At 34.9% G+C, this 20,578-nt stretch overlaps 2 protein-coding genes and 1 pseudogene across 2 annotated transcripts in view; 1 reads left to right on the top strand and 2 right to left on the bottom strand.

Moving 5' to 3' along the window:
- Nucleotides 1-20,578, top strand: part of LOC129938910 (uncharacterized) — a 406,682-nt gene that overhangs the window by 61,759 nt on the left and 324,345 nt on the right. The gene's annotated exons all lie outside the window — the stretch shown is intronic.
- LOC129938747 (neuroligin-2) overlaps nucleotides 1-20,578 on the bottom strand; it is a 40,056-nt gene that overhangs the window by 1,480 nt on the left and 17,998 nt on the right. Inside the window, exons 2-5 of the mRNA XM_056046479.1 lie at nucleotides 13,169-13,557; nucleotides 12,957-13,089; nucleotides 5,266-6,917; nucleotides 4,888-5,199 (exon numbers count right to left, since the gene is read on the bottom strand). Of these exons, the coding sequence (XP_055902454.1) occupies nucleotides 4,888-5,199; nucleotides 5,266-6,917; nucleotides 12,957-13,089; nucleotides 13,169-13,422 (2,351 nt within the window). The 5' untranslated portion in view covers nucleotides 13,423-13,557. The remainder of the gene's footprint in view (nucleotides 1-4,887; nucleotides 5,200-5,265; nucleotides 6,918-12,956; nucleotides 13,090-13,168; nucleotides 13,558-20,578) is intronic.
- LOC129943595 (U1 spliceosomal RNA) lies at nucleotides 18,838-18,984 on the bottom strand (annotated as a pseudogene).

The raw sequence follows: 20,578 nt of genomic DNA, 5'->3' as shown, positions 1-20,578 counted from the left end.
ATTTTAGGAGGAGCAATATAAAATTTGGAACATTGAAAATGAAGACGATTTTAATAGGAAAAATCCATAGCTGAAACGAATGTGTGAAAAGTCAGGTTGACAAACCGATCTTAACTTTCGCAACTCCAAACCTGTAACCGAACCAAAAATAAACAGTCCTTAAAATGTATTTATTATTTTCGGAACCAAGATCGAAGCCGACAAGAAGGAAAAAAGTAAAAGAGAGAATAAACTAAAAACAATTTGCATGAAATGGTTGTCTTTTTTTTAATGACGTTCATATCTACCCACCCACACTTTTCTAAATCTCTTTCTGTATTAGTAACAGCTCACGAGAAAGAGAAAGAATTGTGAGTTTGTGGTGGAGTTAACAAAGCAAAACAAAAGAAAAAGTATACATTCTCTTTCAGCATGTTCGCCTGGTATTTTATATAAAATTTGGTTTCTACAGAATGAAGAAAGAAGTTTTTTTCATAGAAAAAATCCTTTAAATCACTACGAGGACCTACTGTGTCAGCATGATCGCCTGGTATTTCCAGTAAAATTTTTTTTTTTTTTTTAACGAATGTTCAATAACAAAGGAATACCTTCTTTTCCAGTATAATCGCCTGGTATTTTATATAAAACCTGATTTGTACAAAAAGGCCACAATGAATGCAGCGATTTGTATTCATAGACAAAATGTCTGTAGATCATAAGAGTACCTTCTGCATTAGCATGATCGCCTATTATTTTAATTGAGATTTGATTTTAAAAGAGCGTTGTTCCATATCAGTAGGAATACCTTCTTTTTCAAGATGATCGCCTGGTATTTTATATAAATTAAAGAAATGTCAAAATGAATAGACAAGTTTTTATTCATATAAAAAATTTCTGTTAGTCGCTAGAGTACCTTCTGTGTCAGTATGATCGCCTGGTATTTTAACTAAAATTTCCTATACGTATATAAAACCTGGTTTGTACAGAAAGGCCACAATGAAGTGAGAAGTTTTTATTCATATACAAAATTACTTTAAATCCCTACAAGCTAATTCTCAGTCAGCATGATCGCCTGGTATATTTGGTTAAATTGGGTTTTTACAGATTGGTCCGAATGAAGGGAATAATTTTACTTTGATTCCATATGCGTACATTGCATGTTTATATGTATTCTTTTTCTAGAACAGTAGGAATACCTTCTTTTAAAGTATGATCGCCTAGTATTTAAAATGCAAAATTTAAGATATATGGCACTTTAAAATTTTTAAAAAACTGATAGATTGAGGAGTACAGTGGTAACAATCAAAAGAAAATGTTCAAACAACAAAATAAAGTCTTCTAATATTTAAATACGAACATTTTACAAAGTTTTTATATTTGATTCTTTTGATGCTTATTTTTTTACATTGATCTATCCCGTTTCCATTTATTTGAAAAAATAATAAAACATTTTTTTTTTACTTTTAAGGGGGAGCGATATAAAATGAGAAACATTAAAAGTGATGAAGATTTCAATAGGAAGCATCTAAAGCTGAAACGAATGTATGAAATGTCAGGTTGACAAACCGCTTATAACTTTCACAACTCCAAAAGAACTGATGAGTGTTACTGGGTTAAAATTTCTGGATCCGAACTTATAACCGAACCAAAATGAAACAGTCCTTAAAATGTATTTATCATTTTCGGAACCAAGATTAAAGTCGATAAGAAGAAAAAAATAAAAGAGAATGAACTAAAAACAATTTGCATGACATGGTTGTTTTTTTTTTAATGACGTTCATATCTACCCACACACACTTTTCTAAATCTCTTTCTGTATTAGTAACAGCTCAAGAGAAAGAGAAAGAATTGTGAGTTTGTGGTGGGGTTCATAAAGCAAAACAAAAGAAAAAGTATACATTCTTTTTCTGCATGGTCGCCTGGTACTTTAAGTAAAATTAAAGTTTTGCTCTTTCAGAGCGGGAAGGGAGACATGTTTTTGCATACACATTTCTCTGATTCTTGCGAATACTGCAGGTATGCGTTGTTCATATAACAAACAACAATAGGAATACCTCTCTTTTCGGTATGTTCGCCTGGTATTTTATATAAAACTTGGTTTCTACAGAATGGCCCGAATGAATCAATCACTACGAGTACCTTCGCCTGATCGCCTGGTATTTTAAGTAAAACTTGGGTTTTACGGAGTATTCGTTGTTTAATAACAGAAGGAATACCTTCTTTTCCAGTATGGTAGCCTTTTTCAATATGATCGCCTGGTATTTTATATAAAACCTACAGAAAGGCCACAAGAAAAATTTGTATTCATAGAAAAAATAAAATCATAAGAGTACCTTCTGTATTAGCATGATCGCCTGTTATTTTAAATAAAATTTGATTTTAAAAGAGCGTTGTTCCATGTCAGTAGGAATACCTTCTTTTTCAGCATGATCGCCTGGTATTTTATATAAAACTTGGTTTCTACAGAATGAAGAAAGAAGTTTTTTTCATAGAAAAAATCCCTTAAATCACTACGAGGGCCTACTGTGTCAGCATGATCGCCTGGTATTTCAAATAAAATTTGGTTTTTACCGAATGTTTAATAACAAAGGAATACCTTTTTTCCAGTATGATCGCCTGGTATTTTACATACAAAATATAAAAAAATGTTTTTTTTTTTAGAATGGCCTCAATGGAGAGAGAATAATACCTTCTTTTTCAATATGATCGCCTGGTATTTTATATAAAACCTGGTTTCTACAGAAAGGCTACAGGAGAAATTTGTATTAATACAAAAAGTAAAATAAATCATAAGAGTACCTTATGTATTAGCATGATCGCCTATTAATTTAAGTAAAATTTAGGTTTTACAGAGCATTCGTTGTTCCATAACAGAAGGAATATATTCTTTTTCAGTTTGATCGCCTGTTATTTTATATAAATTATTATAGAAAGGTCACAATGAATAGAGAAGTTTCTATTCACAGAAAAAATGTTTGTTGATCGCTAGAGTACCTTCTGTGTCAGTATGATCGCCTGGTATTTTAATTATAAAATTTGTTTTTTACAAATGGGAGGAATAGTTATAATTCATTGACAAATACTTTGACTCGCTATATGTACATAAAACCTGGTGTGTACAGAAAGGCCACAATAAAGGGATAAGTTTTTATTCATAGAAAAAATGTATTTAAATCGCTACAAGTAGCTTCTGTGTTAGCATGATCGCCTGGTATTTTAAGTAAAATTGGGTTTTTACGGAATAATCGTTTTTCAATAACAGAAGGAATACCTTCTTTTCCAATATGATCGCTTGGTATTTTATATAAAACCAGATTTTTACAGAAAGGCCACAATGAATGGAGAAATTTGTATTCATACACAAAATATCTGTAAATTATAAGAGTACCTTCTGCATTAGCATGATCGCCTATTATTTTAAGTGAAATTTGATTTTAAAAGAGCGTTGTTCCATATCAGGAGGAATACCTTGTTTTTCAGTATGATTGCCTGGTGTTTTATATAAATTACAGGAAGGTCACAATGAACAGACAAGTTTTTATTCATAGTAAAAATGTCTGTTTATCGCTAGAGTACCTTCTGTGTCAGTATGATCGCCTGGTATTTTAATACAAATTTGATATTTACTGATGGGAGGAATAGTTGTAAATTAAAGACAAAAACTTTCGTTCCCGATTTATACATAAAACCTGGTTTGTACAGAAAGGCCACAATGAAGGAAGACAAGTACCTTCTATGTCAGCATGATCGCCTGGTATTTTAAGTAATATTTGATTCTTACAGAGTGTAAATTCATAGACAAATAATGATTCGCTATTACATGTATTCGTTGTTTCGTAACAATACGAATACCTTCCTTTTTCAGTATGATCGCCTCGTATTTTATTTTGAACCTTTTTGTCGCACAGAAAGGCCTCATTGGGAGGGTTTTGTATTCATAGACAAACTCTTTTGAGTCTCTGGAAATACCTTCTTCTTCAGATGATCGCCTGGTATTTTATTCAAAAACAAATTTCTTTGATTTGTTAAACCTTAGAATGTACGAGTATGTTTCGTTGTTCCATAATAGTATTAATACTTTCCTTGTCATCATGATCGCCTGATATTTTAAACAAAATTTGTTTTTTATTTTAACAGAAGGGCCCAAATGCAGGGAGAATTAATAGCAATCTTTTTCTCGTATACTTAAAAGTGACCACACTTCATGTTAATACAAAATAAATAAAAAAATGTATACCTATGTGGGTTTCTCATTTTTTGTATTTCACTTGACGATTGCACATAAGGCAGTGATGGGCAGAAGATACATAGAAAAGATATAGAAGATGCATTTTAATAACAAGCTTAAGGCAAGGCATACCTTCATTGCATAATGGTTTACCTGGTTTTCTAATGATTATTTTCTTTAAGAAAAAAGAATTCTTTCAGATAAAAAAAAATAGATAAGAGTGTAATCCAGTATATAATTTCGAGCATTTCTAACACCATTACTCGCACATAGGAATGGTTGAGAGCCGTAAGCCACTAGGCCCTAGTTCTCAACCGAATTTATTTAATGTCGAGCATTCGTTATTTTTATGGGTTAAAGCTTTTGTTTAACTTTTTCTGATACTCGTTACTTGCTCATTGTATCGAATAGCTATTGGACTTGAAAATGAGTTAACATTTTCTGGATTTCTGATTTATTTCATGCCTCGAACATTTTGAAAACAAAATATTATGGTATTAGACATTTGGCATGTTTTGGAATAAAAATTGACAGCTTAGCACAGAATAAAATATTAAAATATGACATTTTCATATTTGTCATATGAAAATCAAAACATTCTTCTCGATAATTGTTTACAGTTTAATTGAAAATTTCCTTCATTTAGTAACCTTTTTTCATGATATTTTAACAAAACTAACCTTTTTGCATTTCTCCACATAATGCAACAAATTACTACCAAAACTATAAGAAACAAACATGCCACTGACATGCTCCAGAAAGCAATCTGCAGAGGTTCCTTTGGTTCCCACCAAAATTCTGTAGTTGGTGGATATGTAGGCACAAGAACTCCAATAACTGTTGGCAAATATTGTGTCCAAAAAGCACATTCAGTTTGACGATAGTTCAGAAGAATCGATGAATTATATGTAGTGTTGATGTTCAGGTATCGTAGTTCACCCTGATAGGCACGTTCATAATGAATTCCCAGAACCTGTTCGGGAGTTGGATTTCTTAAAACAAAAAAGAAACGATTAACTGATGTACGAGAATTAAAGGAGAGATCTTATAAACCTTACCCAAATCTGGCGAAATTGGAAAATGTCTTCATAAACAAATGACTCATATTTCGATCATTATCGGTCCACATATTTCTCTGAAGATGATCCTTCTTGGGAAAGAATTCTGTATCCATAAATGGAGCTCCTGTCAAAAAGTAATGTTCGATTTCGTGAGGATATTTTCGCCATTCTTGGAACTTCAAAGCCTCCACTGTGGTATTTAAGACGTACAAATAAACTGGAACTTTCTTTTCCAGAAGTAGTTTTGCCATTTTATCGACTGGAGCTCGATACAGCAAATCGGACATCATATGGACATACTGATCACGTATGATTGTTGTATTATATGGATCTGGCCAATAGGTGTACATGTACTTGATGGCTTCATAGACTCCATTAGGATTAAGAGTGTAATTGTAGTGAAAAACGTGTTCTCGAATTTTTTGATCAAAGAACTTCTCATCGATTTGGTAATATGGTGATAAACTTTCATTCTGGTAGAGGAAGAAAGCAGCTTCTTGGGTTGTAACTCCAGTCATATATTGTAAGCCCTTGTAGAATTTCGATTGTCTTATCAGACTCTCTGGAGTTTCAGACAGGAATCTCCAATCTTTCATGCGCCAACCTTCATACCAATCATCACTGGGCAGGGTAAAGTTATAGTCCAACACTGGGGCCCAAGGGAATGTACCAACTTGAGGTGGAAATTCAGCATTTCCCAGCTCGTAGAAACTACGACCGGTTCTGAGGCAATTCACCAATTTCCATGAAGATTCAATGGAGCAACCTAGAAGCTGACCAAGAACTCGACTTGTGTTCTGAGCACGATATTTGTCCTGAATAAATGCCCAATCAGCTAATGCCGAACCAGATTGGGCTATAACCTTTTTAACAATGTGTCTTGTATGCGGTGCTACCATAAGCATACCAGCTGAGGCTGCACCAGCTCCAGGACCAAAGAGTGTTATCGCCTCACGATCACCGTTGAAGAATTCAATATTGTCATAGATCCATTTGAGAGCCATAGCTTGATCAAGAATTCCATAGTTTCCGGGAGAGTTTTCATCACCTGTCGAAAGAAATCCCAGGGCTCCAAGTCGATAGTTCAGCGTCACCACAACAACATCATAGAAACTCGCCAACGTATGCCCCTGAAACAAGTTCGATGCTCCTCTTATGAATTCTCCTCCATGAATGTGCACCATAACTGGATACTTCTGAGCCACTCCTGCTCCTGTTCGTGGTGAAAAGATATTCAAGTACAGACAATCTTCGTCCATGTCATTAATGCCCTTTGTGGCTCCAGTGTAACGTACTGGTTGCGGACATGCTGGACCAAAATCAACAGCTTGCAACAATTGCCAGCCACGATGCGTTCGAGGAGGTTTAAAACGACCTTCAAAGGTGGGTGGAATTGCATAGGGTATACCCAAGAATACCGAACATTCACCCATTATTCGATCCACTGGACTTTGATAGGGTCGGTAGAATGATTTCGGATCGGGATTATCGTACATGTGGACTTTAAAACCCTGGACTTGTCCATAATTTGTAGTCACAAAGACATCTCGCTCGAGAGTTATTGAGTCTCGTCGTTGTTTGCCTTGAAGATCTTCTCGCCAACCACCGAGAACTCCCGGAAATGGTGTTTGTTGTGAGTTTGGATTGTTCTGCAAACAAAGAATTACAAATGTTACTATAAATTTTAAATAAACGTAAACACATTTCTTTGTTATGTCGTACTTATAGGGCTAAAAACTAGGGGACTATTAGCTGTTGAAAGTTTCACAATCGTGGGAATGATACGGGCATATTATTCTCTTAAACAAAATTTAACCTTATGTTTTTTAAATTATAACTTTTTTTATACTTATAGCTGTTTTTCGCTCGAAATCTTGATAGTAATGGGGTTTTCCATGGGTAAAAATAAATTAATTTATTTTTGATTTAGACCTGTCAAAACAGAAATATCCAATTTTTGCCATTCCATGGGTCAAAATAAATTGATTTATTTTCAATTCAATATCAAATCTGCAGATCTGGATTTTTTTGGCAAGTTTACCCCTCTTTGAAGGAAATCTGAATGTGTCCAAGGAAAAGTCTATATGTCATTCGGCGCATTCATTTTGTTGTCAGAGTTTTCCGAGAGTGGAAGACTCAATGCACGAAGATCAACTGGCCACCGATCTAAACTGTTCAACATTTCACGCACTAGCTTTGTTATAGTTTGACATTTAGGGCCCTAGAACAGCCTTAATTGGTTTTGGGCTAGAAATCTCTGACGAGACACAAACCAAATTGACGCATTTGACTTGAACGTTATTGTCTAAAAGTCAATGCATCAACTGGGAGTGACATTTTGGGCAAATTGTGTAGTGCTGGCATTTTTTTAAGCAAATTGTTCAATGAAAGTGACTATCTTTTGCGATAATTATTAAAAGAACAATACTGTAACGTTTTCGGAACACTTAAGCTTGGAAACACTTTATTCAGTAACAAAGCATTTTCCATTATTGATGAATATGAATATAAGTGGACCTTATTTTTTGACCACTTTAAGACAGCCAACTGGACCGATGTTTTGCAGTTTGATTGATGAGTTTCTGTCACCGGAATTGTAGCTGTATATTCAGCGTACATAAACTGAACACATTTATAACAGGTGGAACCACTCCGCACAAAGCTAGGGTATCGATGTATAGGTTTACGACAGTTTTTACCGAATTGACTGATCACCAACTACGGAAACACTCCATAGCCACCTCGGTCGCCAGACCTCACACCTTGTGATTTTTTTGTATAGGGATAGCACACATTTTTACAATAACAATTTCCAGACAATTCAGGCTCTACAGGAAAATATTGGCCATAAAATTCAAAGCATTACAGCTTAACCACAATCACGAGTACAGGCGAGCCGACTTTGACAGGTTGAATAGAAACAATAAACCCTTATGAGGCAATCTGAAATGTTACCTCAAGCTTTGTGCTCGATTTAGACCTTAAATATCGTAGGCTCGAGCTTAGATCGGTTTTCTACTTTGTTGAATTTTCACAGCTGTCAACTTTTTTTTGTTTTATTTTATTTGTTGTTTAGTTTATAAAAAAAGGAAAATAAATAAATTAAAAAATTTAAGTAAACTTAAGTAAACCTTCTTCTCAACGCCCGAGTGTTGAAGTTACGTTATATTTTGTTAGTTCGCGCTTTATGGACAAATGATATCGTAAGATATTGTAAAGTCGGTACGAAACCAGCCAAAAGACCTAACGCTTGGCTTTGTGGTCTAGCCATTATTCCAGCCATCCCAAATTTAAGGGTTCGACTGTAAGAGTGTGTTGAAAATATCATTTGGATATCGTTTTTGAAAAATGAAATCCGCATTTTTACTATGAATTTAAATAAAATAAAAATTATTTTAAAGTTAAAAATATTCCGCTGTAACTCACTTATCATTGTATTTTTAAACTAACATTTTTGGAATCATCCCTCAGCAGTTTAAAGATTCTTTGATTTTTCCGATACGCAAAAAAGGCAATATCGAAGATCCGCCAACTATAGAGGAACCTCGTTTTTAACCGCTTCCTATAAAATCTTTACTGTGATTCTACTAAAGCAGCTGAACACGTGGATAGACTCGAATAATCTATTATTTGAGTCTCAAGCCGGATTCAGGTCGGGTTACTCGACCATCGATCATATATTCGTTCTAAGGAGCGTTGCTTTTTTTGGAAAAAATAAAAAGCTAGCTATACACTTTTTTGTGGATCTTAAAGCTGCATTTGAGTCAGTTGATCGAAACGCATTAATGTTCAAGTTGTTTGGATCCGGGATGTCTTTTAAGTTTGGAAGAGTTATTCAGAACTTGTACCCAAACACGAGAGCAGCGGTATGGAATGGGAAGCAGGTATCTGAATGTTTTCAACATGATTTTACATGCATCACGACAATCCGCACCAAGGCTAAATTCGCCAACATAAGCCTAATATGCTCGCATGCCCAAACAGAGGAGAAAGATGAAGACAACAAAGACATATTCTTCAAGCTCTTGGACAAGACATATGAGCAGTGCCCCGGCTATGACATTAAAATTGTCTTAGGAGATTTTTAATGCCAAGCTAGGAAGAGAAGACATCTTTGGTGGCATAATCGGGAGATACAGCCTGCACGACACTACCTCCGACAACGGATTCAGGCTGGTCGATTTCGCTGCGGGGTGAGACGTTCTGGTAGCTAGTATACAGTTCACGCATCTTAATATTCACAAGGGGACATGGAAATCTCCTGATCAATCAATCGTCAACCAGATTGACCACATTGCGATCGACGCACGACACTTCTCCAGTATACAGGATATCCGAACATTCCGAGAGGCCAACATTGACTCAGACCACTACCTCGTTGTAGCCTAGGTACGGCTATGGATATCCCGATCCAAGCCAAAACAAGGAAGTACTGTGAGAAGATTCGACGTTAGACGGCTACAATCGCAAGAGACTGCCATGTCCTTTTCCGATCGAGTCTCTAATAACCTCTTAAGGAGTCCTATGCTTACTGAATTAAGCAATGAAAACCAGTGGTAACATTGCCTTGCAGCCATCAGAGATGCCGCCTTTGAAGTGCTAGGTTTCACACGGCCACCACAGCGAAATCCTTGGTTTGACGACGAAGATGTGACAACAGGAATGAGGTTTGTAAATTTTACCAAAAGGTAAAAAAAAACCTCCCAAGGGTACCTGCCACGAACCGAAGCCTGTAAAGACGATCAGGGAAACATCGTAGTAGAACCGCAGTCGATGCTGAGAATATGGAAAGATCACTTCTCCAAATTATATAACGGCGATGACGAACCGAATTCGCCTACCCGACCTTGACGAAGTGAAGATAGCTATATCTAAACTTAAGTCAAACAAAGCTGCTGGAGCTGAAGGCATCGCTGCCGAACTATTCAAAGCAGCAGGCGATGACTTGGTACGGAGCATGCACCAACTCATCTGCAAAATATGGTCGGAAGAAAGCATGCCCGATGATTGGAATCTCAGCATAGTGCGCCCGATACATAAGAAAGGAGACCCTCTAAACTGCGCCAACTACAGAGGCATCAGTCTCCTTAACATTGCGTATAAGATCCTCTCTGCCGTATTATGTGAACGTCTGAAGCCATTCGTCAACAACCTGATTGGTCCTTATCAGTGTGGTTTCAGACCAGGAAAGTCCACTATCGACCAAATACTCACACTACGGCAGATCTTGGCAAAAACCCAGGAGCTTCAAATCGATACCCACCATCTCTTTATCGATTTTAAAGCCGCTTATGACAGCATCTATAGGAAAGAGCTCTACCGAGCAATGTCTAGTTTTGGTATCCCTGTCAAACTTATCCGTTTGTGCAGAATGACGATGGAGAATGCACGCTGCTCTATCAAGGTCGGAAAAAATCTTACCGATGCATTTGATGTCAAAAAAGGTTTTAGACAAGGCTGTCATGCGACTTCTTTAACATCGTTCTGGAAAAAATTGGGCAAATCTCAATCGTCAACACTAGAGGCACAATCTTCCAAAGATCCATCCAATTACTCGGATACGCAGACGATATTGACAGAATTGGAAGATCAAAGCGTGATGTCAGTGGAGCGTTTTTGAGCATTGCGTCGGAAGCGAAGAAGATGGGTTTAGTGGTCAATGAGGGCAAGACCAAGTGTATGCTGTCATCAAAAAAGGACACTGAACAACGACGTCTTGGACAAAACGTCACCATGGACAGCTATAACTTCGAGGTAGTTAAAGACTTTGTCTACCTAGGCTACGCTATAAACACAGAAAACGACACCAGCGCTGAAATGAAACGAAGAATAACTTTTGCAAATCGCTGCTTCTTTAGTTTGGATTTTTGGTCCCGTATGCATAGATGGAGAATGGAGGAGAAGATATAACGACGAACTGTACGGGCTGTACAGCGACACTGACCTGGTTAGCAGAATTAAGTCCAACGGCTTAGATGGCTAGGTCATGTAGAGCGGATGGACATCAACACTCCATCCCGGAAGGTCTTCGAATCCAATCCGAGGGACGGCGCAGTAGAGGAAGACCGCGACTCAGGTGGCGCACTCAGGTGGGAGAGGACCTCAACCAACTTGGCGTGCGAAACTTTAGACAACTAGCTAGAAACCGAGCTGGCTGGAGACGCTTGTTGGTTGAGGCCCAGGTCCGCCCCGGACTGTAGCGCCACCTTAAGTAAGTAAGTAAGGATGAAAGTTTTAGAAATGTGTTCACAGAACAGGCATCGAGCTCACTTCATCGGATGATCTATAGCAGGCTGAATCATAATCTTAATGAAAGAAACTACTTTCAGGACATACATACTGTAGAGCAAATCTCCAACATGTTTCGGCTTAGAGGTGAAGTGCTAAACATAAATTACGTTCCACATCGCGAAGATCTTCCATTGCTATGTAATATTTGCAAATTGGCTTAGTGAGAGGATAGTTTTCATTTTGTCGGAAGGTGTCCAGTCCTGAGAGAAACTAGAAGAAATGTACTTGGTAGATACTTTTTATCAGAAAACGAAACTTTAGCTCTCTTAAATGAAGTAGATGTGTCTAAAATGCTTATATATTGCAAAACGGCACTTATTTATAGAAGCAGATTTAGAGATGAAAAGTTTTTGTTAACACAGCTTCAACTTAAATGCAGTTAAAACTTTGTCAATCACGCAGACGGCAAAACCATGCCTTAAAGATTGTTAATAAAATTGTACAAATAATTGCAAGTAAATAAAAATCTATCAACTAAAATTTTCAAAGCGGCATGCATTTACATTAATTCCCACATTGATCAAATCATCCAAGCTTAGCAGAATTCGATTATAAAAGGTAGGTAAGGTGTATCAATGAATGTATGAATTTTCTTCATTTAGCTTCTGTTCAATTGAATGAATCTTCTAACTGGATTTATCAAGATTTGTCATAATTACAAAATACATACGCACATCTTTTCATATCAATTTAAAAAATAAATCACTTTTCGTATTTTCAATATAAGTAACGTATCTAAAATGTACATATCTATTTATGTGCACTTTGTTTTAATATCTATGTATCTGCAAGTTAAATTGAAAGCAGGTTCTTGTTCGTTCTTATAATTTGTTTATTATTTGTATGCAAAAAATGAATCATAAGCTTACTTTATATGAGAACACATGTTCTAAAGAAAGCTGAAGCTTGAATGGCAATTAAGGCAATCATATCTTTCTGACATTTGTGGTACATTAAAATCTAGATAAATGTGGGGAGAACAATCGAATCTTGTATATTAGTCAGTTCGACCTTATTGACCGGTATATGTAGATTCTCTTTTAGGAAAATAGATATGACGCATTGTGATAGCTTAATTTTATTAAAACAAACTTATCACGTCTATCAAAACCAAAGGAAATTGATGACTCAAAGTGTCTGTGACGATAGACATTTTAATTGATATTAGAGACTGTAACGAGGAGATCTTGAGAGGTCTTATTTTGACAGCTCATAGTCTTATCTCGCTCCTTCTTGATGATAAAAAAAAGATATGGAAGTTAGGCAGACATTTTAGAATTTTTAAAAATTAATGAAATGTCAAAATTAAGTGTCAAATTGAACTCAACCGTAAATGTAATCATCTTATTTACTTATTACTAATTCTTTTCGATTTAAACAAAATATTTTTGACTTACTGGATCAAAACGAAATCCTGGTTCATTTGGCATTCCTTGGGGATATTGCCCAGGTGGATTTCGTCCAGGATAGTTACTGCCATAACCATTAGGTGGATAGTGTCCATAACGACGATCGTTGAATAAATAAGTTCTAAAAATTATACAATATGTTTTTATTTTTCTTATATAAGTCTATCTTGCTTTAATATAAATTCATATTCTAAACTCACCTGTAATCAGGATCTCCTGGATTTGGATATGGATATGGGTATGGTGGATCAATACCGGGTCTTGAATAGAACCTTGGATCTCTTGTTTGTCCTTCAACCATTATTAAATTAGAAGATAAAACTATAAGACTAACTAAGACTATTGGTAGCCAAAGTTTAAGTTTATCTCGATATTTAAAATTGCGTTTTAATTTCTTTTCCATTTCGCAGGATACAGGATTTTTTGTTGAGAATTTCGAATAAATATAGTGCATTTTGTTTGAGTGTGTTTTTTTTTTTTTAAATAATAGATGGATGTTATAGAAACGTTTGAATGGCTTTAGGAACGATTATCCAAATTCTTTTGATGATTATTGTTGTTCATGGTGAAGATTGATATTGGTTTTGAGCTGTAAAATAAGAAAAGAAGAGATTTATTAAAGACAAACTTCGAGGTGTAAGTTTTCACAACAGGTATAATTTTATTTTATTGGTAATCTTCTAATGGAGCCTAAAATAGCTGTGCTCAACTAGATACAGTGGGCAAAAAAGTGCAGCTTTTTGATTAGCATTCATTGAGCTGAACTAGTGTTCTCCAGTTCTGAATATTCTGCATTACCTTTTGAGCTAGTGCAAGTTGGTGAAAACCAATAGTCGAATTTTAGGTGGCATTGGCAGGGACCGAACCCAAGACTTCTGACATGATAATCTTTCACGCTGACAACCACGCCACTAATACGGTTTTATTTTGCGCCTAATTTAATATTTGTTTTCTTCTTTTTAACATTTGACGTATGACGTTTTTGCTTGAATTTGCTTTGACAGATTTCATGAACCTACGCCGCACATCATAACTCTACACTGGTTATTTTCTGGTTGAACAAACCTAATATGCAAATATATATATCTCCAAATATTTTAATAAATTTGTACATAAAATCAATGCGAACTATAATAATATCATTGAAAATATAGACCAAAAAAGTCGACGGAAAACTAATATTATTGCAACGAACACAATAAACAATTGCTCAGCTTTAAGCATGGCACCAATATCACACCTTTGATAATTTTTTCGAAAATGCGGAATAAGCCGTAAGTTAAGCTTCTATTAGACGGTCAATGTGTTGACTCTCTGACGTAAAAATAATGTCAAAATGTGTTCTAAAGCCAAGAGTGACACGTGTGTAAATGTCAAAGAAAAATGCTGTCAATATGATGAATATATTAAACCTTAGGTTGACACACATTTTTGAATAAACGGTTTTACAATAGTCTGTGACCGTTAACTCATCGATCGTTTATTAGTCGCTTTAGAGGTAATGGATTTCTGTAGAAAAGTAACGGCCAAAGCTCAAAAACAAAAATGAAAGACTCCTCGATAATGCTGATCGGACAGTGATGGCAAAGTAGCCATTTAATGATGACAGTAATGCATTTTTAAAAATTACAAAATTTGTATTAGTTACGCGAAAACTTGTTCACTTTGATTGTTTTACGAATATTAAGGAGGTTTATACAAGATATGGGCCGAAACCAACATTGTTCTCCAGAAAAAAGTAGTTTAATATTCCATATTAGTGAACAAAGTAAGACTCCAACTCAATTTTCGTTATAGTTGAAATGTTCAAAGGAAAATTGTATGCAAAGCAATAAATTCGGTTAAAGCTGACCCTCAGTTCAAAGTACAAAATAAAGGTCGAAAGCCCCTCTTCGAGAAACTTCTAAGCGTTGTGATAAGTTCAAATATTTATATCGACCCATTTAAATCATCCCGTATCATAACCGAGATCAATGAAAATTCAACCTAAACATTTCGAGTAGTTTTGTACAAATCTGAAATCTTGTATCTAAGTGAAAAATGGTACGATGGATGGTTAGGTTAGGTAAGGTTGAAGTGGCTGTTCAAGATAGAAACGGACACACTTAGGCCAGTTTAATGGCCTATTGTGATACCACATGAATCTTGAGGCTTCCTCCTAAGCTCAATGGAACCAGTTTGTCAGTTTATGCTGATATAATTAAGATGTTTAGATTGTTAAAGAAGAACTCTCCTAGGTAATTCTTGGGTTTTAGAGACAGAGCAGGGCATGTACAGAGAAGATGAAGAACTGTTTCTTCCTCTTCCTCGTCCATACAGCTTTTGCAAAAGTCATTTCAGAATACGCATAGTCACGTGGTGGATTTTTCCTATTAGACAGTGTCCGGTTATGACACCTATTATCGAGCTTATATGCGATCTGTTTAGAGATAGCAAACACCTTGAATTTTTAAATCCAGTGTTGGCCAGATGTTTTTTGTTACCTGACACGTGGTGATGTTGTTCCCCCTAGTTTATAAGTAGCAATTGGTACCCCAGTGTGTGCTCAACGTGGTAGGATGGGCTCTAATGTACCGTTCCTGGCGAGTTCGTCTGCCTTACAGTTAGTTACCTTAAATGTCTCTATGGCCCGGCACTCAGCAAGGTGAATATTAAACTGTTGTGCCATCTCCATTAGAGATGATCGACAGATATGAACGGTTACAGAGTTTGTAGAGACAGAGTCAACAGAATTGATAGCGGCCTGGCTATCTTAGAAAATACGGATGTCTGATGTTGATATCACGTTTTCTTTAAGCCAGGACAAGACTTCTTTTATCGCCAAAAGTTCCGCCTAGAACACGCTACAAGGATTGGGAAGGCGGAATGAGAGACTTAATTTCAGTCGTTCAAAGTACACACCTCCAACCCCTTCTTTTGTTTTTGAACCATCTGCTTAAAAATGGATTGACCCATCTTTCAGGAATGACCTGGGGGTATAAAAATCTTGAAATTTCTGTCGAATTGCAGTTTGGGGATGGTGTAGTCTGTGTCCTTTGGAATTGATTCTAAATACCTAAGAATTACGGAGTGGCCAATGTTGTTGTTAGTCCACTGCGACGAAGCTTTGAGGCGAATACCAGAACTTGCATCTATTTGTTTGCTAAAAATGTCGAGAGGTGTGGTACGATGGATACATTTTTATATTTGTAAACATTGAGGAACAATATAGAACCATTTACATTTCAGTTAATTTTCAAACATGCAGCAAAAATAGTGAAGGAGGGGTTTGTCAATGAATCCATTAACGTTTTTACTTGGCCGGCACGCTTAAAGTTCACGTATTTCTTTTAAAATAAACAAAGACTGTGGTATTTCTCTGTCCATAGCTGTAAATTAAGAACTAATTTTAATTCCGCACACAGTTATTTTCTTAAAATTACTTCAAATCAATAAAACGAAAGTACCTATACACCACAGTGTACCAAAAGCTCGGATTCGTTTTATTAGAACAAAATCTATTCTTTTATATCAACATTCTTTTATATAAAATAGAGTATAAAGAGTCTAGCATGAATTTTTGTTTCCAAAAAATACAGTTTGGATGGCGAGCAGTCCAAAGTACATTCTGAGAAAATGTGTATAATTTTTGGACAAAAGTAATACGCATAGGTACTTTTTTTTTCAAATTCATATTTATTTTTCTTTATAACAAAAAATTAACTTATGTATGAATATACGAGTACATATCTACTTTATATGTATATCTATAAGCTTTTTAGTTCAATTTATTGGTCTTATTTTAACATTAATATTTTTATTAATTTCACTTTTAATAAAATAAGAACTTTTTTTATAATAAAATTAAATATGTATTAAAGACATATAACTATTATACAAAAATAAATTATTAAAAATATCGCAGTTAATTTCAATTAATACCTATTTGTTAATTTTTAAACACATTTAATATGTAATTTTAGCACGAGAATATTTTTTTTTAAAAGACTCAACATAAAATTATATTTTAAATTCAGGTAACTAGTAATAATTTTGGAAGGCAAACAATCAGCCCTATTCTGCTATTCACGTGGATCGTATATTCGATTCACCCATTCGATTCCCATTCACACTGCCTTTGCATTCTGCTATCCATCGGGTGAACTACATTATCCAATTTGACAAACCAATTTGACATTCAAATAAACAGCTGTTCATGTAAAAATCTTGGGAATGTTGAATAAATTGTTTTGATTCATACAAAAATTAAGTTTAATCAATTACCCTAAACAGAATAATTTGTATAATTTTTATGGAAATGGGCAGTATTGGACTTTTAATTCTGATTGTAAGCATAGGAATAAGAGAATCCTCAAACAGAGAGCTTCGGAGAAATGTTAAAAAGTGTTTTCCTACCCCTAAAAATGTTAACATTCTTATAAAACCAATATTCCAAATTTAGCAATAAATTAGTTTTTGCTTACAAAAATTAACAAACCAGACATGAAATTAAAAATCCGCTGCATTTTATATGCGGATCTGAATTGCACAATATTACCGACATACACAGATTCACTTCGAATGAATAGCAGAATAATGATTAGTGAAACTTCAAGTAAAATACCCTCCGATGAATAGCAGAATAGGCCTGAATGTTTATTGAATTTTACATTATTTGTATTTTGATAACATTTCTTTGGATGGAACCCACTCTATAGCGCTGCTATGCCATATTAATTCCTCTGCCATTAAAATTGAATCGACTGTGGATGTCAGCAGTAGAGTTTCTTTTTGTATCTTTTATCAAAGCTTCTTGCGAAAATATGCGCTCTGCACTTGCACTGCTATGCGGAAAGCATAAAATGGACCCAACAGATGTTTTTAAAAAGGAAAACATTGAGTTATTTAAATTAAAGATAACGCTCCAATAGTCTTCGAATTTCAAATCCATTCTTATCATACTTTGATATAAAAGAGCCCTCTATTTATCATTCTTTTGAATTAAATTAGAAACAATTGTATTAGCGGGGTAATTATTGGGGATTTATTTTTTGGATTAATTATTTGAAGGGCTTCTAAACTTTATCTTGGAACTTATTCTTATTCTTATTTGCGTACATAATACCTATTTTTTTTTGATTTGATAACTTCACCTGTTAAGCCCCCAGAGCAAACTAAAATGTTAGCTTCGAAGATTTCTTATGAAAAACGAATTTGAAGAAACAAAACAATACAAATGGCAATACAAAAATGAAAATGCAGTACAAATAAAAAGTACGTACCAATACCAAACCAAGCTAAAGCAATACAATAATATATTGCTTTTGCAGTGTTCGACAGCATTGCTGGCGAGGACTTTATGAATGTTATTGGTTTACTTTTAGTTTCTTGAGATACCAGAATAATAATATTTATACGTTTATTATGTCGGGACGGCGCGAACGCCATTCCCGGCCAGAGATGAGTATTTACTTCATATGTAGCAGATCTACTTCATTAATTTATTTGTATGTATCTGCTACGTAGCAACTTATTTCTGCTTCGTTTTAAAATTTTGTCTAACGCACAAAATTTCATTTAAGATGTGTTGAATTGATTCATTGTGCCTGTCATTCGCTGCATTTATGTGCATCAGCGGCAATAAAGAAAATTGAATTTCAAATTAAGACATACTTACAAGATTTTTATTTTGCTCACAGTAGTTCTAAACGACAAACTGAATTTTGTGAATTTCAGTAAGCATTTAACCTTCAAATACATACAATTTTACGTCTAAGTAAGACTAGGTGGCGTATTTTGTGTTTTTTTTTTATTATCTGCTACATATTTTACAAATCTACTTCGTTTTTTTGGGCAAAATGTTTCACTTTTCGTGCTTAGCATTCTCATCCCTGTTCCCGGCTACCAAAAATTACACGAACGAGTTATTCACATTAGGAACAATCGCGAAGGTCAATCCAACCGTAGTGCAATGGCCAGACCTCACTTCGGGGGAACCGCCTTGTTGATCACGGTAGCCCCTACGCCAGGTAAGTATGCTTTAACTTTCATATTTATTAACTTATATAATTTATTTCGCCTAAAATGAGTGTGAATTGTAAAAAGTTGAAGTAAACGCTGTGAAATAAATGCTTGTCTTTTTTTAAGGGTGGTACTGGTTCCGGTAATAAGGGATAATTCTCATATTCGCACCACCACTATACAGAAAACAAGTTGTTATAAGAAAGGAAGTCATTGTAGGATGTAGGCTAAGATTATATTTGTTGGTGTGGATACTTTACCTAACATAGAATCACATTTCAATTTTTGTTTTGTGTTTTAAAGGATAACAGCATTTGCCACTAATAGGTATTTAATGAACAATTTAATATAGGAATTCAAAATTTGGATAAAAGTAAAGTTAAAATATTCTAAAATTCTTATTTAAAAACGCTGTAGGTACCTATGTATATAGCCTACATAAGGAATAGAGCATACATAAGGAAATTATTGTTATTATTATTTTGTAAATGTCATTTTGGTCTCAATAATGCCTTTCCAGTTAAGCTAGTTTATTAATGATTTTAATAATTTAAATCGCGTTTTACCAATTCCAAGAAGTCTGAAAGTTTAAAAATCAATTTAAATCAATTTCCTAAAAAAAAAAGAATTTAAAAATATAGATTTTCGAAAGAGAATATCATACAAATAATTGGAATTATCCGTTCAAGCTTCAGCCAGCGACAATAGAGGAGGCCACATACCCATATATATCCAAGTAAAGGCTGCAATATTGGGGACGGAACGAGGTAAGTTTGTATTAAATGTTCACACTTATTCCAAATTTGTACCTTTTATGATTTGTTTATAGAATCAATGAATGGAGCACACATTAACGGATCTACCCAATCTATGCTTCAAAAAATTTGTAAGCGAGGGCAAGAGCATTAGCTAGCAAAAGACTTTTCTTCATTAAAAACACTTCTTTCTTCTTTTTCGGTCCAGCTAAGCACTATGAACAAGTTCCCTCAAATATGGGAGTTTCTAAAGGTGTTTGGGGCCATTTACTTTACCCACATAAGGATTCCAAAAGTAGGTGGCCCATCAGGGCAGTACTTTTTAAACAGAAAAGGGTACTACTCGCTGAATACCCAAGTAGTATGCGACTCATCCCTAAAAATTAATGACATTGTTTGCCGCTGAAACAGCACTCATGACTCACGATTTTTTAGGGAAAGCGGAAGTTAAACAAATTTTTGATGATGGGGAGTTCAATGGTCGTCTGCTTGGGGATGGTGGGTACCCTTGTATTAGATCCAATATATCTCATATAGCTACTCGTAACACCGTGGAAAGATGCTTTGGCGTCTAGAAGTAAAGATTCCGAATTTTGTTATAAGGTATGAGATGCTCCTTAGAAAATGCCAAAACAACTATTATAGCTTTAACAGTTCTTCATAACTTGGAAATTGATTTCCACCCACACCACAATTTTTTCAATTTTATTTGTTATGACAAACATGACAGATAAATGGATTATATTGCTCCATTTTGGTATTTTGACATAAGCATTTAACTATAACTAAAATATATGGCAGAATTGTTTGTATAAATGGGAATTTTCGCACTGTTACATAGAGCCTAAAATCCTA

This window comes from Eupeodes corollae, chromosome 1 (assembly GCF_945859685.1).
Source record: "Eupeodes corollae chromosome 1, idEupCoro1.1, whole genome shotgun sequence".
Lineage (NCBI taxonomy): Eukaryota > Metazoa > Arthropoda > Insecta > Diptera > Syrphidae > Eupeodes > Eupeodes corollae.
The sequence above is the reverse complement of the archived record's forward strand: the minus strand, read 5'-3'. Positions and strand labels throughout refer to the sequence as shown.